At 51.3% G+C, this 23,615-nt stretch overlaps 1 protein-coding gene across 1 annotated transcript; it reads left to right on the forward strand.

The window, feature by feature from the left end:
* Positions 1–11,463: 11,463 nt before the first annotated feature.
* On the forward strand, positions 11,464–19,699 carry LOC102003553 (somatomedin-B and thrombospondin type-1 domain-containing protein-like). Its single transcript, XM_005383099.1, has 6 exons — positions 11,464–11,510; positions 11,656–11,804; positions 12,418–12,554; positions 17,470–17,604; positions 18,273–18,367; positions 19,444–19,699. The coding sequence occupies exons 3-6, from the start codon at positions 12,494–12,496 to the stop codon at positions 19,519–19,521; spliced, it is 369 nt and encodes a 122-aa protein (XP_005383156.1). The 5' UTR covers positions 11,464–11,510; positions 11,656–11,804; positions 12,418–12,493; the 3' UTR covers positions 19,522–19,699.
* Positions 19,700–23,615: the final 3,916 nt, after the last annotated feature.

A 23,615-nucleotide genomic window follows, 5' to 3' on the forward strand; every position in this document is an offset into this window, starting at 1 on the left:
CCTGTTGAGCCCGTGTCGTGTTAGGGTGTGGCCCCGAGTGTGTCCCTGCGAGAGCGCGTCTGAGGACTCACGTGCGGTGCGACGTCTCCCCGACTGTAAGTGACCCTCTGTCATCTCCAACCAGTGTGTCCAAAACCAGCTTAAAGACAGTGCCAGACCTAACCCTTGGTCACCCCGGTTTGAAAATTTCCTCACCTTCGACAGCCTGTCCGAGTTAGGGGTCGGGTCTGGCCAGTCACGCATTAACTCCTTCCTGCTACACACCGTCAACTTCCGAGAGAAACAACAGAATGTGAGGAAAAATAAGGTTCCAGGAAGGGCAGGGACCAAGGCAGCCGGGATTGGCAGACCCGCTGAGCCCGCCACGGGCTCAGAGTAAGTCCAGCGGTGGGAGGAGGAGGCATTGATTCCCACAGCACCCTGGGAAAGGTGGGCTCAGCAGTGCTTCCTTTTTCCTTTGTGCTTTTGGTGTAGAGTCTGGCGGGGGACAGACGCTGCCCAGCACCTCCTGTGGGCGCTTTGGTCCTGATCAGCTCATCCCCTCCCCACAGCCCCAGGCCACCCGAGTGCTTCTTTCTAAAGTGAGTGATGCGGCTGCCTGAGGCCCACATCCCCGCCCCCCCACCGCCTCCAACCTGATGTTCTTCGGATCAGAGATGAGTGTGATTAGGAAGGAAGGGAAGGCTTGGCCCAGCACTCCTCCAGGAGATGGAGAATGCCGGGGTGCTACGTGCTCCCCTGCAGCATGCCTGGGACCAGCTTCCGGCAGCGGCACAGAGTGCAGAGCTGTGTCTGTCCCGGAGCCGGCAGGGACAGCTGGAGGGTGAAATACACCAGACATGGCAGGGAGCTTCTTAGCGGGTCGGTGGGTTAGGGAGCAGCCTCTCAGAAGATAAGCAGGCACATTCTTCCTGCCTGACGCCCTTCCTCCAGGGGTTTGTAGTAACGTCCTTCTGTGTCACCGCCAGCTGAGTAGGCCTGACTACCTCCCTCCAAAAGAGCCTGAATAGACAGTGGGGTGTGGGGGTGCACACCTGTAATTCCAGCATTCGGAGGCTGAGGCAGGAGGATCGCTGTGAGTTAGTTCTAGGCCAGCCAAGACTACCCAGTGAACTTAAGGCCAGCCTGAACTTAAGGCAAGACCTTGTCTCAATTAAAAAAAAAAAAAAAAAAAAGATGGGAGGGAGCTGAATAGAACATTTGCACAAGTTTGAGATGAAACTGACTGACGCTAGGACCTCTAGTCTGATTGCACAATCTGGCCTGCAGTGTGGCCTGCAGTTTGGGGATCACCATTCCATGTGATAGGTGACGCTCACGCTCCCTGCAGATATTCCCCTCCAGGGAAACATCCTGTTCTTTCCACAAGCCCTCCCAGCCTGGCACCGGGAGCAAGAACGGTCAGAAGTGCATTGCGCAGAAAGAGCAGGAGCTTTCTGACCTCCCTGTACCTACCTCCGCTCTCAGGTCTCTCAGTTGTTCCCGTCACCGAGCCTCCACGGGGTCACTTTCCCACATCTTGGTGAGCGCGTCCTTGCCTCCGCTGCCTCCCCCGGCCGCTGTGGTTACACCCTCTGCTGGGCTTTGCCCGGCTGTTACTGTCAGGGGAGATCGCTCTGAAGGGCCTGCACCCGTTTCATGGCTGCACGTGAGCTCTCTCCTTCCCAGGACTGCGCGGAGAGGTAGGACGGTGTTTACAGGCCTGAGAGCAGCCTCGGTTTAGATCTTCGTGTCCACCTATAAACTGCAGAGAACAAGAGAGCACCGACCTGATCAAGTGTTTTCCAGGCCACGGGAGATAGCCACAGCTCAGAATTCTTACTTCATGCTAAGGCCCTTTGTTTATTGTTGCAAACTAGGTGTGGTTCACAGGAAGCCAGAGTTTGACTTTCAGCAAGTTCTCCACACTCAATTTAGATTTTAGATCTTCCTAGGCCATGGGAGAAAAAACCGTTCAATGGGAAAAAGTACCACTGGTTACGGTGCCAGCCTAGCATCCATCCATCCACCCATTCACCCACCCATCTGCCCATTCATTCGTACCCTCCTTCCTACCTGTACACGCATTGCTATTTCTGTGTTCTGAGCACCAGGCCAGGGCTGTGACTACACAGAATCACAAGACACCGTTTCAAGAGATGTTTACTGCAGTGCCATGAGAGTAAGCACTTAATAATGGGAAACATTCACCACGAGATGCAACCGTTGAAATGATGGTTACAAGGGAACCAAAAGAAGCCTGGAGAATACTTAGCTGTGACGGGCCTCTGACATTTGAGAAGCCCCGCTTGCTGTCATCCTGGCCAGATCATGTGTATGGGGGATGCTGCGGAAGGCTCTGATTAGAGCCCCACTGTGATGACCTTTGCCCACTGGCAAACGTCCCTGTATCCATCCTGGAGGTTTGGGGAACATAGGAGAGGCGGCTCCACTCTGACCTGGGGTCCAGGCTCTTGTAGGACCCAAATTGTGTTCGAGTATGTGTTTAAAGCAGAAGAATCACCAGGCGTGGTGGCACACGCCTGTAATCCCAGCACTCGGGAGGCTGAGGCAGGAGGATCATTGTGAGTTCGAGACCAGCCTGGGCTACAAAGTGAGCTCAAGGCCAGCCTGAACTGCATAGCAAGACCCTGTCCCAAAAATACAAAAACAAAACAAAACAAAACAAAAAACCACCAAAAAAACCCCCTAACTAAATAAAGCAAAAGAATTATGTCTCCATTTGTGCTTAAGCAGTAGCTCCCCTTGTGTACAACCTGATACTTGCACTTATATTCCAAGTTGGGCATTCCGCTGTAAAACAATACAAAAGACACCAAGGGGGAAGGAAGGTAGTGAGACAGACTGGTCATGTGGGAGGTCTTGTAGCACAGTGGTGCGTGAGGAAAGGGAGGGAACTATGTCAAGTACCCATGAGTCCATACTGACATAAACAAATGATTTCATAAAGAGGAGCTCAGTCTTTCAGAATTCTACCCAGCCTGTAGGAAACTCATAACCCCAGTCTAAGGCAAGAGGCAGGAGACAAACCCAACTTGAGGAGCTTTCTTTCTATAAAATACCTGACCAGGACTTCTCAAAACTGTTAAGTCATGAAAAGCAAAGAAAGACCAGAAAGTGTCATAGACTAAGTCTAAGGAGACGCAGTGATAAAAGTGTAATGCCGTATGCTGGGCGGGATGCAGGAAATGGAAAAGGACACTCATGGGCAAAGTGGAATACAGCATGAAGTCTAGCACTGAGATATAAATAATGGTTGTGCGTGCACTGTGGAGGCTGAGGCAGGAGGATCACTGCAAGTTCAAGGCCAGCCTGAGCTACACAGTGAGTTCAAGGGAGCCTGAACTACATAGTGAGACACTGTGTCAGAAAACCAAAACCAAAAAGTAACAATTATCTCATCTTTCCACCTGCCTGGAACTGCAACAGGCATTTCTTGTATTCAAATGGCCACATAGCCATTCACCGTCCACTCCATTCACTCGCTTGTCTGTTGTCTGAGGGAACACAATGAATACAGATAACAGAAAACAGGGCGGGAGATGTTTTGTTAATGGGAAGGGGACCGAGAGATGGAGGGGTGTGTTATGTACCCGCACAAACTGCCCACAAGGAATGTAATCATTATGTACTGCAAACATGGGCTAATAAAAACAATACAGGCCTGGTGGTGTACACTATAATCCCAGCACTTGGGGGCACTGAGGCAGGAGGATCACTGTGAGGTCGAGGCCAGCCTGGGATAGCAAGACCCTGTCTCAAAAGACAAAAGAAAACAAAAATTTGTAATTAAAAAAAATAAGATCACGCAAGAAGTGCCCCATGCCAAATACAAATATACTTTTGTGTATTCTGCATTTCAAAGGATGATTTTTTTCCATAAAACAAACCTCCAAAATTAACTCTTTAAATTTTAAAAACAACTAAATTACAGATATTTCAGTAAGCAGATAAAAAAGGAAGAGAAATCATCCATATTCCCATCATTCTAACCAAACCATGCTGATTCTTTTATATTTCCTTTCTTGTATATACTTTTCTTTCCAGGCAAATCGTTACACAATTGTAATTAAGGGTTATGTATACTTTCTTTTCCTATGTAAAATTCTTATTTTTATAAATTTTTATTTATATATTTATTTTCAAACAGGGTCTCTCTATGTAACCCAGGCTGGCCTCAAACTTGTGGCAATCATCCTGCCTCAGCCTCTCAAGTGCTGAGATTACAGCTGTGCGTCACCACGCCTGGCTAACTTCTTATTTAGACTACGTCAGATCTGCAGTAAGTTTAGAAAGACAGTACAAGAGTTCCTTAGGTACTCCTTTCCCAAGTTCAGTTTTCCTTAATCTTACATTACTGTAGTACATTTTTGTTCTTTAAAAAAAAAAAATTCCAGTCTACCCCAAAGGGGAAAAGGGTAAAGTTCCACCTCCCAAGGCAGAGAAATATATGTACCTCATTTGGGTTTCTCAGTCTTGAACACAGTACTCCGGGAGAGGTTGTGGACCCTCTTTACGACAGATACCTGCCAAGGCCTTTGATGTCCCAGGTACCGTGTGCAGAAAGCTCTTTTTCATCACATCCCGCCCGGCCAGACCACAGTGCCCAGCCTGTGCCCCTTACACAGTGTACCTTTGCCCCCGAGTCCCAGAGGAGTGTAAAACTGCTCTTTACAGGGACATCTTTCCCTACAAAAGCTTTGCAGAAACAGGTTGTGCTAGGGCCGGGTGTGGTGGCACATGCCTGTAATCCCAGCACTCGGGAGGCTGAGGCAGGAGGATCATGGTGAATTTGACGCCAGCCTGGGCTACAAAGTGAGCTCAAGGCCAGCCTGAACTGCATAGTGAGACCCTGTTGCAAAAAGAAAAACACAAAAAAACAACAAAAAAAACCGGTGTGTTTTCTGAGAATCCCACCAGGGCACAGGCACACGGATCACACTGGGTGTCCAGAACGCTCTCTCTGGTGTTGAGCTTGAACAAATAGGCAGCAGCGGCTGGTTGACCTCCATCATCCCAGCGTGGCGATGACGCTGCCATTCCTGCCTCCTGGGCCACCAGCTTCAGCCGTGTTCTAAGCTAGCGCTAACTTAGGCTTCCAGGCAAACCTCTTCTGTTTGCTTGCTCGCTTGCTTGTTTTCTCTACCCAAATCAGCCAGCCTCCGTTTCCCTTGCTGGCGAACAAAGGACTCCAGGCCATGACAGAAGAGAAGGCTGTTGCCGAGGCAGTGCACAAAATAAACAGCCCGATGTTGACCCTCCTGGCTGATGTAAGCCGATCAATCCGTGCTATGCAGCTCTTTTCTTCACCAGGGCTTGGTTGCAGTTCCCGCCTTTAGGAATTTGCAACTTCATTATACACTGGAGCACGCGAATGAAGATATTAGGTGTGGAAGGTTTTGTCTGTGCCAGACACTGCCCTGAGCCTTGCTCTGGACGATTCATTTAACCCAGCTGCTCTGTAAAGGGGACGCAGTTGCCATTGCCCTTCCGTAGGACTGCCAGGGCATGGAGAGTGTGAGTAGCTTGTCCGAGGTAACACAGGCCGCTGCGCTGGTGCCTGCGCACTCAGGCAGGCTGTGAAGCCCACTTTCTGTGCTCCGCGTGGGTGGATGAATGGAGGTCGCAGCTCTGGAGGGTCGGGGGGAACAGAATTTCGGGAGCTGAGAAGGCTAGGGCTGCCCCTCGGGACGCGACGGGAGGGTGGTGGGGGCTGACAGCGGGGCTCAGACAACACGGGACTCGTTGGAGGGGGGCTCTCTGGAAGGCGTCTGAAAGATCATCGGGTGGGAATCAGACCACAAAGGGTCCGGATACTGGGTGAACCACTGTGCCTGGATCCCGCGGCGAGGACCCTGCCGCCCACCCGGAGATGAACAGCTGGGAACAGTGTATTTTTTAAAATAGAAAATTGCAGACATATACAGTGCAAAGATACTGAGGCTGGTTCCTGCCAGGTCTGTTCCATCTCCTCCTGCATCCCGATCCTACCAAGATGACTCTGAAGCAAAGCTCAGACACCTTATTTCATCTGCGCAAATGTGAGCATGCATCTCTACAAGGTAAGGACACTAAAAGATAACTACCAGTGTCCTACCGAAACAGGTAACAGTGATTTTTTACAAATATACTATAGCTTGAGCATGAGGCTGGCGCATGCTGGGCAAGCACCTACCGCAGAGCTACACATCAGCCCTTCCAGCTATTATTGTGAGACAGGATCTTTCTAAGTCACCCAGGCAGGACTCGAACTTGCGATCCCTTTGCCTCGGTCTCCCTCAGTGCTAGGATTACAGGCATGTGCCACCACATCTTGCCCAGCCATTTTTATTTTGAGACAGGGTCTCCCCAAGTTGCCCAGGCTGGCCATGAACTTGCAACCCTCTCGCCTCGGCCTCCCGAGGAAGTAGGATTACAGGTGTGTGTCACCACGCCCAGCTAAAGGGACGGTGATTCTTTGTGGCAGCCTACAGCTAGTCAGCTTTCTCCAACTCTCTGTTTTGTTTACATGAAGCACGTGAGAAGTTCCATACATGTGGCCTTCTCTTTCTTTTTCTTGTGGTGTATTTTTTAAAGAAAACAGAAGACATGATCCACTGATGTGCACAGGCTCACCTCAGCAGTTTTACCCACTCATATTCTGTCTTGTTCCAAATAGGATTTAAAATGGTTGGAAATTTTTACTATAATCTTTGAAAGAATAGGTGTGAGAAAGCAACATGGCTCTTCAGGGAACCTTGGGCTCAGGAAATACTTTCCACTGAGTGTGGTGGCACACACCTGTAATTCCAGCATTCTAGAAGCTGAGGCAGGAGGATCTCAAAAATTCAAGGCCAGCCCGGGCCACACAATGAGTTCAAGACTGTCCTGGACTGGAGACCCTGCCTCCAAAACCCAAACCAAATCAAAACAAAACAGCAAAAAATACTGAGACACTTGAGCTAAATTTTATAGGATTAAAAGTTGACCAGATAAAAATAAATTAAAGAGGAAGGGAAGAGCTCCAGCAAAGCCCCGACTTCGGGAAGGGAAAACGAAAAAAGCCAGGAGGTCAGGTCGCAGAATCCAGTGGGGGAGTGGATGAGGAAGTCAGGGTGACACCCTGGGGGTCACTGAGGGGGCAGAAATTGGGGTGGGGGAGGAGTAAGAACCGGAGCGGGAAGGCGAGGACGCAGCGAGGGTTTCCCAACAAGAGGAGGAGACCTTGAGTTCTGGGGCTGCCGCACCCACAGGGTCACATTCCTGTCCCTGCGTCTCCAGTCACCCCCGCCAAGATGCTCACGGACGCTCCCCACCGCAGCCAGCAGAGGGCGCCTCCCCGCTCATGGAGCCCACTGTGGGCAGGGGCTCCTTGCCCACGGCCAGGGCGGGAGGGGCTCTGCGGTCGCGCAGGGAGCACAGCCGGTCCAGAGCCTGTGCGGCGATGAGCTGGGCAGAAGCCGGCTCTCGGTTAGGCCGAGGTAGAATGGGAGAAACAGGTAGGTTCGAAGGAGAAAAGGAAGGGTGTTTTAAATTTTATTTTATTTTATTTATTTTATTTTATTCTTTTGCAATACTGAGGACTGAACCCAGGGCCTCTGCCTTTGCACTGAGCTACATCCCCTGCTATATGTAATTTTTTTTTGAGACAGGATCTTGTTGTTAAGTTGCTGAATTGCCAGGCGGAGCTTGAACTTGCGGTCTTTCCCCTTAACCTCCTAGAGTTCTGGGATTCCAGGCATGTGAGAGGACACGCGGCTGGAAAATTGCAATTTTACTTTAATTTTTTGTTTTGTTTTTTTAAGATAGTATCTGGCTATGCAGTTCAGGCTGGTCTTGAACTCACTGTGTAGCCTAGACTGGCCTCGAACTTGCTTTGATTCACCTGCCTCAGCCTCCCAAGTGCTGAGATTGCAGCATGGGCCAGCATGCCTGGCTGGAAAATTGCATTTCTTTGTTTTTGTTTTTTTGAGACAAGGCTTCACTGTGTAGTCCAGGCTGACCTTGAACGTGCAGTGATCCTCTGGCCTCAGCCTCCCAAGTGCTGGGAGAATATTGCCATTTTAAAATTGTATTTTTACAAAGAAGTACAGCTTCAGGATACAATCAAAGTACCCAAGGTTATAATGCCTGTTTCTTTCCAGGAGACTCACTCAAAAAAAAAAAAAAAAAAAAAAAAAAAATCCCTAAGTGTCTGAAGATATAATCAGCCTGTAAATTGGGCCTGTGCTTCTCCTGTTCTATAGATGCACAAATCCTACCGAACTCCCTCCTCAAGGGAGCAGTGCTACTCCGTGGGCAGCAGGTCCCTAAATTCCAACACACACACACACACACACACACACACACACACACACACACACACACGGGGTGTGTGTTCTAACCCAGCCCGCCGGAACGGGAGCCCGACAGACACTAGGAACACACATCCGGGTCTCCCTTCTGGAGGACGCGTGGGACCCAAGCCCAGGCCGAAACACACCTCCCCTCCCTCAGAGCCTGGGCTTCTTCCCGCCGTTCACTGATGTGTCCTGCAGTTGTTTTCCGTGACGTGGGTCGGTGGCCCTGCAACTCGCCCTGTGGGTGGGCGGAGTCGAGGTGCCCATCTTTGGGGTCATGCGAAAGAGCACAAGGGGGTATTTGGACACCCCCACACACACACTGGGGATGCAACTCAGGACCTTCTTAATGAACCACATTCCCAGACCTTTTGTTATTTTTACATTTGGAAACAGGGTCTCACCAAGTCACCAAGTTGCCCAGGCAGGGCTCAATCTTGCCACCCCACTGCCTCAGCCTCCCAGAGTGCTTATATTACCAACATGGGCCATCACACCTGGCTTTGAACAGCTCTTAAGTAGACCAGATGGCAATTCTGAAGGGATTCCATCCAGCTCCTGTGCAGGGAATGGGACTCTCCTAGGCAGAATCGTGGCTCTCAGATCTGTCTCTGTCCTGTGTGTAAGCCAGGCGTAACTGATACAGCATCGAAAACAGACACACTCGCCAGGCGTGGTGGCGCACGCCTGTAGTTCCAGCACTTGGGAGGCTGAGGCAGGAGGATCATTGCGAGTTTGAGACCAGCCTGGGCTACAAAGTGAGCTCAAGGCCAGCCTGAACTGCATAGTGAAACCCTGTCTCAAAAAGACAAAAAAAACCCCAACAAAACAGACACGCTCAAGTGTTCTTCATTAACAAAATCCACAGCCTCTCTTCTTCCATCTTCCCCTCCAGCTGCACCTTATGTCCCTTCCTCTTCATGACCAAATTTCAAAAAAGTAGATACCTCGCAGATGACGTGATTATGTAGAAAATCCCAAGGAATCACTTTAAGAAAAAAAACTCCTTGAACCAATAATGGAGGTGATCAGGGCTGCAAGATATCAGATACACACACAAAAATTAACTGCATTTCTATATATTAGCAATGGACACAAAGACACTAAAATAAAATGCAATACTATTTATAATCACTAAAAATACCTAAATGTAAATCAAACAAAACAAAGAGGATTTGTGTACAAATAAAAACTATAAAAACTACATGTTGCTGGTGGGAGAAACCAAATTATCATACTCATGGATGGGAAGACAACACAGTAAAGATGTCAGTTTCTGGAGGATGAGACAGGAGGATTGTGAGTTTGAAGCTACATAATGAGACCCTGTCTCAGGAAACAAAAATAAAAAACGAACAAAAGACATCCATTTGGCAGGCATGGTGGCACACACCTGTAATCCCAGCACTCAGGAGGCTGAGGCAGGAGGATCATTGCGAGTTTGAGACCAACCTGGGCTACAAAGTGAGCTCAAGGCCAGCCTGAACTGCATAGTGAGACATTGTCTCAAAAAAGACAAAAAGACAAAAACAGAAACAAAAGCTCGAAAGATGTCAGTTCTCTTCAACTTGATGTATAGGTTTAACACAATCCCTATCAAAATTCTAGTAAGACTTTTCCTATCCATGGACAAGATTATTTTAGAATTTATACGCAAAGGTAAAGAATTAGAAAAACTAAAGCAATTTTGAAAAAAGAGGAACAAAGTGGGCAGAACCTGTCTGCCCAATAGCAGGACTCAGGTGCTATGGGACCACAGACTTGTGCTGGTGCAGGGATGGACGTAGGTCACTGAGATACAGCGGAGAGCAGGAAGTGGACCCACCTTGTTATACGACCCAATTTTTGACAAAGATGCAAAAGCAATTCCACAGAGGGAAGATAACCTTTCAGCAAATGGCTCTGGAGCAATTGAACATCCAGAGACGAAGTCAATCTTGACATAAGCCTCACATTTATAAAATCATTAATTCAAAATGGATCACAGATTTAAAAGTTAAATAGAAGACCAGACATGGTGTCACATCCCTGTAATCCCAGCACTCAGGAGGCTGAGGCAAGAGGATCGCTGCAAGCTTGAGGCTAGCCTGGGTTGAAAAGTGAATTCAAGGCCAGCCCCAACTACATGGTGAAACCTTGTCTCAAAACGACCAATAAAATAAAATAAAATAAAATAGAAAAACATAAAACTTTGAGAATAAACATAGGATAAAATCTCAGGTTCTGCGACTAAAAACTCCTTAGACTTGACACCAGAGGCTTTGTCCAAAAAAGGACAAATTGATTGATTGAACTTCATTGAAATAGAAACCCTTGATGTGTAAAATACCCTGATAAGAAGATATAATGACAAAGTAGAACTGGAAGAAAATGTTTGCAAACCACATATTCAACAGAAGCCGGGGACCCACCACACACAAAGGACCGGCTCAACAGTAACAAAAGCAAGCAGTGGATTAGGACCTAACACACGGCAGGCAAGTCACAGCGCCCTCAGCTGGCGGGAGACCGCATCAGCATCTCCAAAATAAAAAATAGTCACAAAGCCACATGTTGGTGATTAAAGAAGGTAAAATGATACAGCCATCCGGAAGAGTATGGCAGTTTTTTTTTTGTTTGTTTGTTTGTTTTAAATAAGACTAACCATGAGACCACCGTACAGTCTAGAAACTTTAGCCTTGAGTGTTTGTTCCAGAGAAACGAAAAACCTGTGCATGCATACTCACTGCAGCTCTAGCAGCAACAGTAAAAATCTGTGAACGACCCAGACGCTTTTCACAGCTGAATGGTGGGAGGCCAGCAGTGCCTGCCCCACAGAATACACTCAGAACGAAGAGAAATCAGTATCAATACTGTACATGCGACAGCCAGGAGGAACCTCCAGGAAATTATGCTGAGTGAAAGAAATAATCTCCAAGGGAGGCGTGGTGATGCACACATGTAATCCCAGCGTTTGGGAGGCTGATGCAGGAGGATTGCCACGAGTTTGAGGCTTGCCTGGACTTTGCGGTGAGCTCAAGGCCAGTTTGAACTGTACACAGCCAGCCTCCCAAGAGCAGGTTTTCCAGCTGGGCCTGCGCACTTCCAAAGATGACCACTAGAAGGCGATACTTTTTACTTGCACATCACAGGAACCCCTAAGAAAACTGTCAAACCGACGTTTTTTCCCTCTCACATATCAGGAGCCCCAAGGTAGGCAATTCAGCGGATGTCTGTGGTTCAGTTGCTTAGTGGCTTCTTGGGGATGTGGGTCTTCTCCACCCTTCAGCTATGCCAGTCTCAACATGTGGCCTTTTGTTTCATCCTTGTGCTTCTGTTTTTTGCCTCATGACTGCAGAATGACTGCTACAACCCTGGACATCACATTCTGTCAAAGGCAGGAAGAACACAAGGGAGGAGTGCCCGCAAGTTCTCTTTTCCTGCCTGTTTTCTTTATAAGAAGGCAAAATTCCAGAACTGCTCCAGCATATTTCCATCTGTTTCCTGGTCAGAGCTATATCCCTGGTTGGGAGAGGAGGGCAGGATTTAATGTTTCCAGCCTCTGTCCTGGAAGGTGGCAGGGTGTCGGTGGGGATGGTTGCTGGGTCTGTTTGGGGCACTGACTGACTTTGGAGGCAGACCCTCGGGAACGGTACAGGGCCATGGGGCCCCAGTACCAGGCAGCAGCCAGGCAATTTCCAGGGGCCCATGTTTTCTTAAAGGGGATAAGGACAAATCTGCGTCCCTGAACCCGGGTTTTGTGTCCCGGCCTTCCCCTGTCCTGTGGGGCTCCAGCTATGGTGTAGGCGGCTGGTGCCCACTGGGATGGGGCCCCTGGGGGCCTTCCTGGTGTCCCATGTACTTTGGTGAAAGGACGCTGGAGAGAGAAGCAGGAGGGCAGGGTTGTCACCCGAGTTCCTTCCCACACCTGCCGAGTGACCCTAGAGGCTCCGACTGGGGCACCACAAGGTCCCCAGCAGCCCGGCCGTCTGGTTGCTGTCCCCCGCAGCTCTGTGTCCCCAGGAGATGTGTGAAAGACCCGCGCTTGGATGAGCTGTTCCAAGCAGCTGGGACACCTCTGTCACCACAGGCATCACACTCCACCCTCTGCGGTCATCAGGTGTCAGCGGCTCCTCCCCGCTGGCTGTGGTAAAAGCGGGGCCCGGCCCCTGTGTGCCGTCTGCGGAGCCTCAGCCATGTGGCCGGCCCTCCTCCTCCTGCTGCGGCTGAGCCCTGTGTCCTCCGACCAGGACAAAGGTGAGGATGGGTAGCGCCAGAGCTGGAGGTCCCAGGGACTCCAGCCTGCGGTCTCTTCACCCCGTCACCCTGTTTCTTTTGTCCCCGGTGTGGCCCCCCTTCCTGGAGAATCATGAACCAGTGATTCCCAAGACATTGCCCGAGAGCCCAAGCTGTGTGGGATGGGGCTCCTCTGCGTCCACTTCCAGTCTGTAGTGCATCTCGGGCAGCCTGGGACGTCTGGATGGAGAGATGCAGGTGTCTAGAGGGGGCGCTGGCGTGGAGAGAAGCGGGGGAGGTGACCAGCCGGGGTCCAGGTTATCAGTAGACTTGGATCCACCAGGTTTGCTGACGCTTCCTGGAAATACAATGGGAGCTCAGCGAAGCTGTGTGTGTGTGTGTGTGTGTTTGAGACAGGCTCTCCCTGTATAGTTCAGGCTGGCTTTGAACTCACCATGTAGCGCAAGTTGGCCATGAACTTGCAGTGATCCTGCTGCCTCGGCCTCCTGAGCACTGGAATTACAGGCATGTGCCACCGCTCAGCTGATTCTACCCTGCCGAGGTTTATGGAATGAGCACTTGTCACCCACCTGCCAGCCTCCGCCCCTCCTTCCGTGTGTGGCCCTGAGCAAGGGAGTCACTTCTCAGTGTCCCCCATAGAGACAGGAGGGGGGTAGCTGCTCCCCGGCCCCACCAGTGGGGGAAGCTGGCATGGGACCCTGTCCCATCTCGGGCTCCGGGAGCTCTGGGCTCTTTCCATAACACAAATTCCAGCCCATGCCCGGGCCTGCCTGGGGCCCTGGAGGCTGCGATAAGCCCGGCTCCTCCCGTGAATCCTGCAAACCCCTTCTGAGGTTTGGCCTCCTTCCAGCAGAGCACTCAGGTGCGGGCACCATGTCCTGGCCTGAGACCTGCCCAGCGCACCCGCATGCCTGGGGTCTCCCAGAGGTCACGGAGGCCATCCTCCCAGGCAGTTCCTCACTGTCATGCATTTTCCTTCCTTCTTTCTTTCCTCCCTCCCTCCCTTCCTTCCTTCCTTCCTTCCTTCCTTCCTTCCTTCCGTTCATTCCAAGCTGGCCTTAAACTCAACAATGTAGCCCAGGCTGGCTTTGAACTTGCAGTCCTCCTGCCTCAGCCTCCTAGAGTACTGGCATTACAGACTTGCACCACTATGTCTGCCTAATTTATCTTTTTAAGACTATTTATTATGGGAACTATTGGGCACACAGAATGGTATAATGGACCCAATGTTGGGCAACATCAAAATTATTGAAAATGTGTTTAAGCTCTTTTCCCCTGTATTTAAAAAATACAACCACAGTACCTCACCAGAGCTAAAGTAATTACAATGTGGTAATTTCGTATCCAGTACTATCTACGATTCCTCACCTGTCAAAAATGCCCTTGTTAGTGTGTTCAGTTCTGGACCAAACAGGAGCCACACACATGTCCATCAGGTGCCTTTAAACCTGCATATCAGAAGTTGGGTGTGGTGGCATACCTGTAATCCCAGCTACTGGGGAGGCTGAGACAGGAGGATCAAAAGTTCAAGGCCACTCTGGGCAATTTAGTGAGATTCTGTGTCAAAATCAAAGGACTGTAGAGCTGGGGCTACTGCTCAGCAGTATAGTATTTGCCTAGGTACAATGCTTACTCTTTCTTTCTTTTTTGATCTTTTTGAGACAGGGTCTCACTATGCAGTTCAGGCTGAGCTTGAACTCATTTTGCAGCCCAGGCTGGCCTTGAACTCACAGTGATCCTCCTGCCTCAGCCTCCTGAGTGCTGGGATTACAGGTGTGCGCCACCATGCGTGGCTGGCTTTCTTTCTTTCTTTCTTTCTTTCTTTCTTTCTTTCTTTCTTTCTGATACAGGGTCTCCCTATGTGGTCCAGGTTGGCTTCAAACTTGAGGTGATCCTCCTGCCTCAGCCTCCCAAGTGCTGGGATCACAGGCGTGTGCTCCAGGCACTGGTTTTGATCCCAGTACCACAAAAAAAATTGTATATATGTGAGCCCCATTTTCCTCTTGTCGTTTATTTGTTGAACAAACCAGGCAGTCTGTCCCGTAACATATCCTCCATTCTGGAGGTGGCTGATTGGACTCTTGTGATGGCTCTCGGCCCCTGTATTTCTGCCATTTATCTACCTGTGTCAGAGCAGAAGCAGCATTTCTGTGGGCTCGAGTCCTCCGTCCAGGGGCTACACACCTGGGAGGTGATGCATAAAGCCCACCGTCCCTCTTACTGGTGTCAAAATGGTTCAGCCCAAGAGAGTCAGTCCAGAAGCTTCTCATCCCCCTTCTTCCATGCTTTTAGGTGCTACTGGTGATGACTGCTTAGACCCTTTTCTAAAATTAGGGGCTGCCAACTGGTGGTTTTCTAATTTTATCCTTCTTTCTGCATTTATGAGCTGAAATTTTTCTATCAAGATTTCCCTTGCCAACTATTCAGCTATTTGTTTTTCATAGAAAGGTTGGATCAATGTCTGCATTTTGTATTTTCATTTTTTATAGTACTAAAGATTGAACTTGGGGCTTTTGCAATGAGCTCCATTCCCAGCCCTTTGATTTTTTAAATTCTGAGACAGGGTCTCACTAAGTTGTTGAGTTGCCCAGGCTGGGCTTGAACTTGCGAGCCTCTTGCATGCCCATGTTTGCTCCTTTTTTTTTGGTACCAGGAATTGAACCCAGGACCTCGTGCTTCCCAGGCAGGCGCTGTACCACTGAGCTACATCCCTGGACCAAAAATTGGGTTAATCTTTCTTTTTTTTTTTTTGAGACAGGGTCTCACTATGTAGTTCAGGCTGGCCTTAAGCTCACTTTGTAGCCCCAGCTAGCCTCGACCTCACAACAATCCTCCTTACTCAGCCTCCCGAGTGCTGAGATTACAGGCATGCGCCACCATGCCTGGCTTGCATGTTTGCTTCTTGAGTTAGCGTTTTGTAACAATGAGCAGTTCCATGGCGGCCCTGGGAGCTGGGTTAGGTGTTCTGGAAGTAGAAGGTTTTCTCTCATGTGTTTAGGGGCAGGGCTGTGGACTCTGGGGACATCGGGCAGAAGCAGGACATGTGAGGCAGCTAGAGAAGAGCAGGAGGTAGCTGCTGCCAGGCGCAGGAGTGGGGTGGACAGTGGGGACACGTCCCTTGTGGTGCCACTTCCGGCCTGGCCTTGGTCAAATGCTCTTCCCTTGGTCTCTAGACAGTCTCAAAGCCGGGGGTCTCTAGACAATCGCTTTCAATTTTTTCCACCCCAACCCACACTAATGAGCACATTTGATGCTGTGACCCAGTACCTACATATATGTAAAGAAAAGCCTCAAAGAGACGCCCCACCAAGTTACTGCTGTGCTGGACAGCGGATGTAGGTCTATTGATTCTCTTGGATCCGCTTTCCCTGGCCGGGACCAGGAGTTGATCTCCGACTCCTGAATCAGCTACAGCCCTTGTGATGGCCCCTGGCTCGCCCGAACTGCCTAATCCTTGTCTTGGTGACAACCTGACCCTGGACCCGGCCCTTGGGAAGAGAGATGACACGGGGAAGGAACCACATCTTCTGTGAGGCCGCTGAGCTGAAACCAGGCCACGCTCTCAGGCCCCACCCGCCCAGCTGCGTCCCTTTCCCCGGACACCTGTGGGGGCTGTTTCCACAAAACACAGAGGCGTTGGCCACACTCTGGGGCCTGCACCCTGTTGATGCCGCCAGCGCTGCAAAGCCCATTGTTTATCCCTCAGCACAGCCCTCGGCAGGTGGCCGCCTCGCAGGAGGTCGCTGGGGAGGTGGGGGTGGAGGAGAGGCAGGTGGTGGGCATTGTAGGGCGAGAACACCCAGTTCCTTGCTGTCCTGATGCACCCTCGTCTTGCAGTGGATGGAAACCGACCAGAGGATCAGCGGCTAAGGAAGCTCTGGGGGTGGGGGTGGGGTGGAGCTGGCGGAGCTTTGCCAGCGGGGCTGGGACAGCTCCTCCTCTGACGTCTGCGCCGCTCTTCCCCTTAGACCTGTGACCCCTTGTGAATTCATTTTTGTGTGAGGTAGGATGAAAAAATACGGAGAATATTTAAAGTTCTAAATAACTGAATTGCAGTAAAAGACCCATTGCTGTGGATCCTCTCGGAAACACCCCTGCTGTTTGAACGCGCTCGTCCCACCGTTCTTGCCGCTTTCCGCAGCGGCGCTGCGGCCTTCTTTCCGGAGGGTTTTAGTTCTGCTGTCCTGGCTGCCTCAGTGTGCTGACTCTATTCAGAATGTTCCCACTCATGGTCATTGTGACTTTGGGGCACAGCCGGGAGCCCCACGGTGCCCGATCCGGGGAGTAAGGTGGGTGAGGACACAGAGTTGTGTTTCTGTGAGCTGCCTTCCTGCTGGGTGACTCCGGGCAGCAACCTTCACTGTATTTTTGATCACATGTCATAAAGACACTCAGGAAAGAGGACTCCAGAACTGCTGCAGAAAGTGGCGGGAGCGTGGGGTGAGTGTGTTTGAGGTGGGGGAGGATTCTGAGGGGCTGATGGCAGTGTTTCTTCAAATTTTTTAGAGTTTACACATTCTCCATGTATTTGGATCACCCCTTGCCTATGGCGTGAGGTTTGGGTCTGGACTCACTGTTTTGCATGTGGAGACCTAGTTGTCTCAGCACCATGTGTTGAATAAATTCTCTTAAGTCAATTATCTCTCTAAGTCTCTGTCTCTTCTCTCTGTCTTCCTTCCCCCCCTCCACTCCCCCCGCTTTCAGTAGGGATTGAACCCAGGACCTTTGCACCAAGTTACACCCCAACCCCATTTTATATTTTTTAAAAAAATTTTGAGACGCACTCTCGCTAAATTGTCCTAACTAGGCTTGAACTTGTGATCCTCCTGCCTCAGCCTCCCACAGTGCTGGTGTTACAGGTGTGCGCCACCAGGCCTGGATGAATCTATCTTTTGTTCATGTCCTTTTCCTCCAGGCAATTGTTCCCACCCTGAGCCCCTCTGCTGCGTGGGATTCGATAACAACTGCTGGAGGGAAACCTGCTTCTGTGACAACTACTGCCTCGAGGTTTCGGACTGCTGCCTGGACTACAGCGCCGTCTGTGGCCCTGGTGACTCCCGCGGGGCTCTGGGTGGCGGAGGCCTCCTGCCCGAACCTCAGGCCCCAGCCCAGATGGGGGCGGGTGGTGCCTGCAGTTCTGGGCGCCGCATGTCAGCGGTGTACACGGACACTCCCAGGGGGTCTCCAGGCTCTGTGCTCCGCCGCTGCCCTCTGGGCTGCTGGTGGGAGGGGCTGGGGCGGAGACGGGGTGTTGGGTCCCGCAGAACTGCCCAGCTTGCATTGCTAGGCGTCTGTCTCATACAGACTTGTCTGTTTGTTTTTTGTTTCTATGTTTTGTTTTGTTTTGAAGCAAGGTCTTACTATGCAGTCAAGGCTGGCCTTGCATACGCTTATATTGCCCAGGCTGGCCTTGAACTCATAGTGATCCTCCTGCCTCAGTTTCTTGAGTGCTAGGATTACAGGTGTGTACCACCATGCCTGGATCTGCTGTCTGTTTGGTTTTTTGAGACAGGGTTTCACTATGTAATTCAGATTGGGCTTGAACTCACTGTGCGGGCCAGGCTGGTCTTGAACTTTTGGTGATCCTCCTGCCTCAGCCTCCCAAATTAGGTAGACTTTTGAGAAAGCCAGGAGAATGCAGAGAGGTGCTGGGGATGTTGGACCACAGCAGCGCGGGGGCGGGGAGCGATGGGCACAGACACCTGCCCTGTGTTTCAGCTCCTCTCACCTCCAAGATGGTGCTGCACGTGGTACTGAGGACACGGAGCCTTCCTGGCCCAGGCAGGAGCGATCCAGACTGGGTGCAGAGCACGGTGAGTGCCTTGGAGGTGCCACAGCCAGGTGCCACCTGCTCCTGCCTTCCCGCCCACCTGGGGAGTGACACCCAAAGGGCAAAGTGTCCCTGAGTGAGCACCGCTGAGCTCCCCTGCAATGATGGCTTTCAGGGTAGAGCTGGGACTTCTGCCTGTGGACATGAAATTTGAATTTCCTTTTTTTTCTTTTTTTGTCTTTTTGAGACAGGGTCTTGCTATGCAGTTCAGGCTGGCCTTGAGCTCACTGTGTAGCCCAGGCTGGTCTTGAACTTGCAGTGATCCTCCTGCCTCAGCCTCCCACGTGCTGGGATTACAGGCATGCACCACCATGCCCAGCTTCATTTCATTTTTAACATATCTTGAAACATTATTCTTTTGATCCACTCCCCCCATTTAAAAATGTAGAAAACAAAGCCAGGCATGGTGGTGCATGCCTGAAATCTCAGCACTTGGGAGGCTGAGATGGGAGGATTGCCACAAGTTTGAGGCCAGCCTGGGCTACATAGTGCATTCAAGGCCAGTCAAAAAATTTTTTGAAAAATGTAGAACACATTCTTAGCATTCAAACTATCAAAAAACAGGCAGTGGTTTGCTGACCTCTGCCCTCCACCCACTCTGTGCCCCCCATTCCTTCGGTGTCCTGGCTGCAGCCCTGACCTGGGCAGAACCCTCAGCCAGCCCTGCCTCCAGGCCTGGGCACCTGTCCTGGCTCTTCACAGTCAGGGCAGGAGAGGCAGCACGGAGCGGGCAGGGTGCAGGAGCTCCAAGGGCAGTGGATCTGTCTTCAACCCCCTTCACTTACACTCTGGGCGGCCACTCAGGAACCCCTTTAGCCTTCCTCTTGCTTGCTTTTTTTTTGTTTTTTGTTTTTTGAATCAGGGTCTTGCCATGTAGCCCAGGCTGGCCTTCAACTTCCAGGGATCCTCCTGCATCAGCCTCCCGAGTGCTGTTTCCTCTTCTGATTCCTGAGCTGGCTGGAAGGGCTGTGATGAAGATTAGTTGGGACTAGGTGTGGAAGGGCGAGGCTTGTGCTTGTCCCAAGAGGGGGACCAGGCCTCTGCTTGCTGCTCTCTTAGGTCCAGAGGCTTCTCCAAAGCATCCTGCCTGTGAGGCCGCGCTCCATCTCCGTGAAGGGCGTCAGGAAGAGAGCCTGAGTCCTCCGGGAGCACGGGTCACCTGTGCCCACGACAGCCCGTGGGGCCCACCATGCCTTTAGCGTCATCTGGTGGCTTCTCAGCTCCCCTAACCACGGGACAACTGGGACCTGCAGCCGCATGAAGATACTGAGATGTGAAGGGATAGAGCATACAAATCATGGAACATTCCTTTGGCTCATGGTGGTATTTTGTTGTTACTGTTTGAGACAAGGTCGCACTGTGTAGCTCATGGTGGCCTCAGACTTGCGTCGGTCCTCCTGCCTCAGCCTCCAGAGAGCTGGGATCACAGGCGGGGCCACCACACCCAGCCTGGCTCAGTGTGATTCATTGGGTTGTGGTGGCTACAGGGACATAGCAAACATTTCTTGAAGATGGAAAATGAGAACCCAGCCTGCGTCCTCTCCCCTTGTGTGTCTCCCGGGCCCCAGGTGGTGGCCTGCAAGTCTGGGGCAGCCTGGCCTGCAGATTCCTGTCTCACCTTGGACTGGAAGCAGAGGGAGAGACCTCCGGGTGTCCCCTTGGGAGCAGGTGACACCGCTGGGGTGTGTGTGTCCCTCCGGGTTCCCAGGAAGGGTCCCCACCCGTGCCTTCCCCTCAATGGTTCTTGTGTACGCCATTGTCCCCTTCGTCCCCTTCCTCCACACTGAAGTCCTGGGCACAGCTCCGCCCTGCTGCTCTGGCCCTGACTGCCCTGGTCCAGGGCAGAGTCCCAGAACCTGAGCCTGGTGCCACTAGCTCCATCTCCGAAGCTGCTTTTTGTGCCTCAGTCCTGGCACAGAGGCCAGCTGCCGGCCACACGGGGCTCACACACTGCTGCCTGTGGGTCCCTTCGCCCCTCCTGGGCATAGCCACAGGGACCTACCCGGCCTGGGATCCATCCAAACCCCCACCCGCTGCTGATCTGACGTCTGGTTTCCAGGGGTGGTGATGGCTGAGATATCTGTGCCTTACGCACCGCCGATCCCAGCTCTTGACTACTGGGTATGTCTTGGCTTAGTTTCTGGGAAGGATTTGTTTGGGAACATAATCCCCAGCAGCAGGGGTAGGGAAAGGGGAAGAGAAGCAGTGACGGGGAGAACCAGCAGGAAGACGTGCCGACTGGGAGGCTGGGGCAGGAGGGTTGCGAGTTTGAGCTCAGCCTGGGCAACTTACTGACTTAGAAAGAACTTGTCTCAAAATTTAAAAAAAGGGCTGGAGCTGTAGCTCAGTGGGAAGACCCTGGGTTCATCCCCAAACCAGAAAGAGGGACGGGGATGGAGGGAGGAGACTGATCCATCTGCCCTCCCACACCTGATATCGGTGCACACAGACCCAAGAGTATCCCTAGCGATCGCGTCTCGGGCTTGCGGCTGAGAGCAAGTGTCGCGTCTGTCTTCTCAGTTTAATATCGGATACGCCTTCTATCCGAGCACAGTCTGTCCCACGGAGTTTGGGAGCGGGGAGCTGGAACCGGAGCTTGCTCCATCCATTCCACACATCGCCCTGGTATTGCAGCACTTCCAGGAATGGTGCCCCCATAAGAAGAAAGAATGTCCCTAATAGCTTTGCAGAATAGGGCCAGCTGGAGTCGCCCAGTGCCCGTCAGCAGCAAGCCGTGTGACAGCACTGCCCCCCATCAGAAAGGACGGACTACAGTGCACACAGCGCGGGTGAGGCCTGCAGACTCGATGCTAACAGAAAGAAGCCAGATACAAATGTGTACATGCTCGACCCACTGACGAGATGCTCAGACACAGGCAGGCCTGTCCCGGTGATGGAGTTCAAATGGTGCTCTTCTGAGGAGTGGATATCGGAAGGGACACGGGGAGGCTGCCGGGTGCTGAAAATGTTCTGCATCTTGAGCCGAGAGACAGAAACATCCTGGGAGCATACCTATGTAAAATACATCAAGCTGGGAGCCAGGGGTGGTGGTGCACACCTGTGATCCCTGCTACGCAGGAAGCTGAGGCAGGAGGATCTCAAATTCAAGGGCAGCATGGGCAACTTACCCAGATTCTGTCTCAAACTAAAATTTTTAAAAGGGTTAGAAGTGAGCTCAGTGTCGAGCACTTGTCTGTCATGTGCCAGGCCTCGGTTTCTACCCTCAGCACTGGAAAGGAAGAAAAAGTAAGTCTTTAAGCTGTAGGCTGGTACTGTGCGTGAGTTTTGCTCTAACAAAGGAGGTGGTAGAATAGGTACACAGAGGCTTCCTGCTGTGGTGCTTCCTAGTCCATAGCTGAGGAAATGTGGGGTGCTCTGGGGGGTTGTTCGCAAGCCTTAGGGATTTAGAGGGCTTCCATCTATCTTCCAACCTGCTTAGCCCACACTGTGCCCACTCAACAGCTGGAACCTGTGGGGACCCACTCAGACTCCCCTGTTGGCCCAAAGATTGGTTTTTGTTTTGTTTTGTTTTGTTTTTTTGGAGACAGAGTCTCCTTCTGTAGTCCAGGATGGCTTTGAACTCACAGCAATCTTCCTGCCTCAGTCTCAGAAGTGCTGGGATTACAGGCGTGTGCCATCATGCCTGCTTTTGTTATTTTTCCTTCTAAAATTTTTACCCAGCTAATTTGCAGACTACCCACTCTGGACCCAAATTGGCAGAGGAAAAATTTTCTGTCCCGCCAAGCTGTGAGCGTTGGCAGTGGCCAGAGGAACTAGGATACAGCTCAGGGCCCAGTTCCTCTCTCACCTGGAGCTTCAAGGACGCGTCACCCACTTAACTGCTCTCTGCCCATAACACCCTGCCCCTGAGTCCCCTCCGTCCATGATGCGCCAGGTTTCCCGAGGATTGGGTGAGCCCAGCCTGCAGGCCCCACACAACTCCAGCCTGTAGGGCCTTGGGTGAGAGAATGTGGTTATTCCTGACTCCTCTGTTTCTTTGAGCCCACCGCAGGCTGGGAGAAATTCTGCTGCTTCTCATGGGACAGTCAGACACTTCCTCCATCTTCTCCGCTGCCCCCTCTGACAGGGCCCCATCTCTCACCTCACCCAACTCCCTGCTTTGTTATCCACACAGCCGACAGGGCAGCCTTCTCAGCCCCCTCCACTGTAGGCTTCAAGACACCTCGCCAGAGTCCCAGAGGTCCTCTTTTGGGCCTAGTTTCCACGCCAGGCCCAAGGCCCCAGACTAAAGACCAAAATGGAGTAGTCTATGCCAAGTTCCACCTCACTAAACTGAAACTTGGTGGTTACCTCACAGAGAGAGAGACAGGCAGAGAAAGAGAGAGACAGAGAGACAGAGAGACAGAGACAGAGAGACAGGCAGAGAGAGAGAGACAGAGACAGAGAGACAGAGACAGAGAGACAGGCAGAGAGAGAGAGACAGAGAGACAGAGAGAGACAGAGAGACAGAGACAGAGAGTGAGAGACCCAATTCCCCACAGGCCAGTTTCGGGTGACATGATGATAAAGTAAGGCTAAAATCTTGCCAAGAAAGCAAAAATGACCTGAAACGAACCAACCAGTCACTGTTTCCCTGCTTCCCGCCTCACAAGGGAAATAACCTCTACGTGACCACTCTGCTCCTTGTTTTGGGTTTTGCTCTCCAGTAGCGCTGAGGACGGGCCCCAGGACCCTGTGCACGAGGCTTGCGCTCTGCCCGCGCCCTGCCCAGCCCTCCTGCTCTGTTTTTTGTCCTTTCTTCAGCCCTTTTCTGTCTATGAAATCACCCTCCACTGCTCAGCTCTTCCAACACTTATTTTATTGGGACGATTATAGAAACAAAGCTGATTTAAGATTTTTTTGTGTGCGTGTGATACTGGGTATTTAACCTAGGGCCTTCGCACCGACTAACATCTCCAGCCCTTTGTATTTTATATTTTAGTTATATTGCATTTTATTTATCTAAGTCTCTCAATTGCTCAGGCTGGGCTGGAACTTGTGATCGTTCTGCCTCAGCCTCCCAGAGTGCTGAGATCATAGATGTGCGTCATGGTACTGGACCCAATTCAAATCTTTAGACTCCATAATAACTTGTCTTTTGACAGAGTAGAAGCTCCAAGGGCACAAAGCCCCGCTGTTCCCTCACTCCTAGCGCGTGCCCCTCCCAAGGTCCCAGCCTAGCTGGCCCTTGGTGTCCCCTGGCCTTGCCCTGCCTCTGCCTCTAAAGCCTT

This window comes from Chinchilla lanigera, unplaced genomic scaffold (assembly GCF_000276665.1).
Source record: "Chinchilla lanigera isolate Chin_1 unplaced genomic scaffold, ChiLan1.0 scaffold00019, whole genome shotgun sequence".
NCBI classification, from domain to species: domain Eukaryota; kingdom Metazoa; phylum Chordata; class Mammalia; order Rodentia; family Chinchillidae; genus Chinchilla; species Chinchilla lanigera.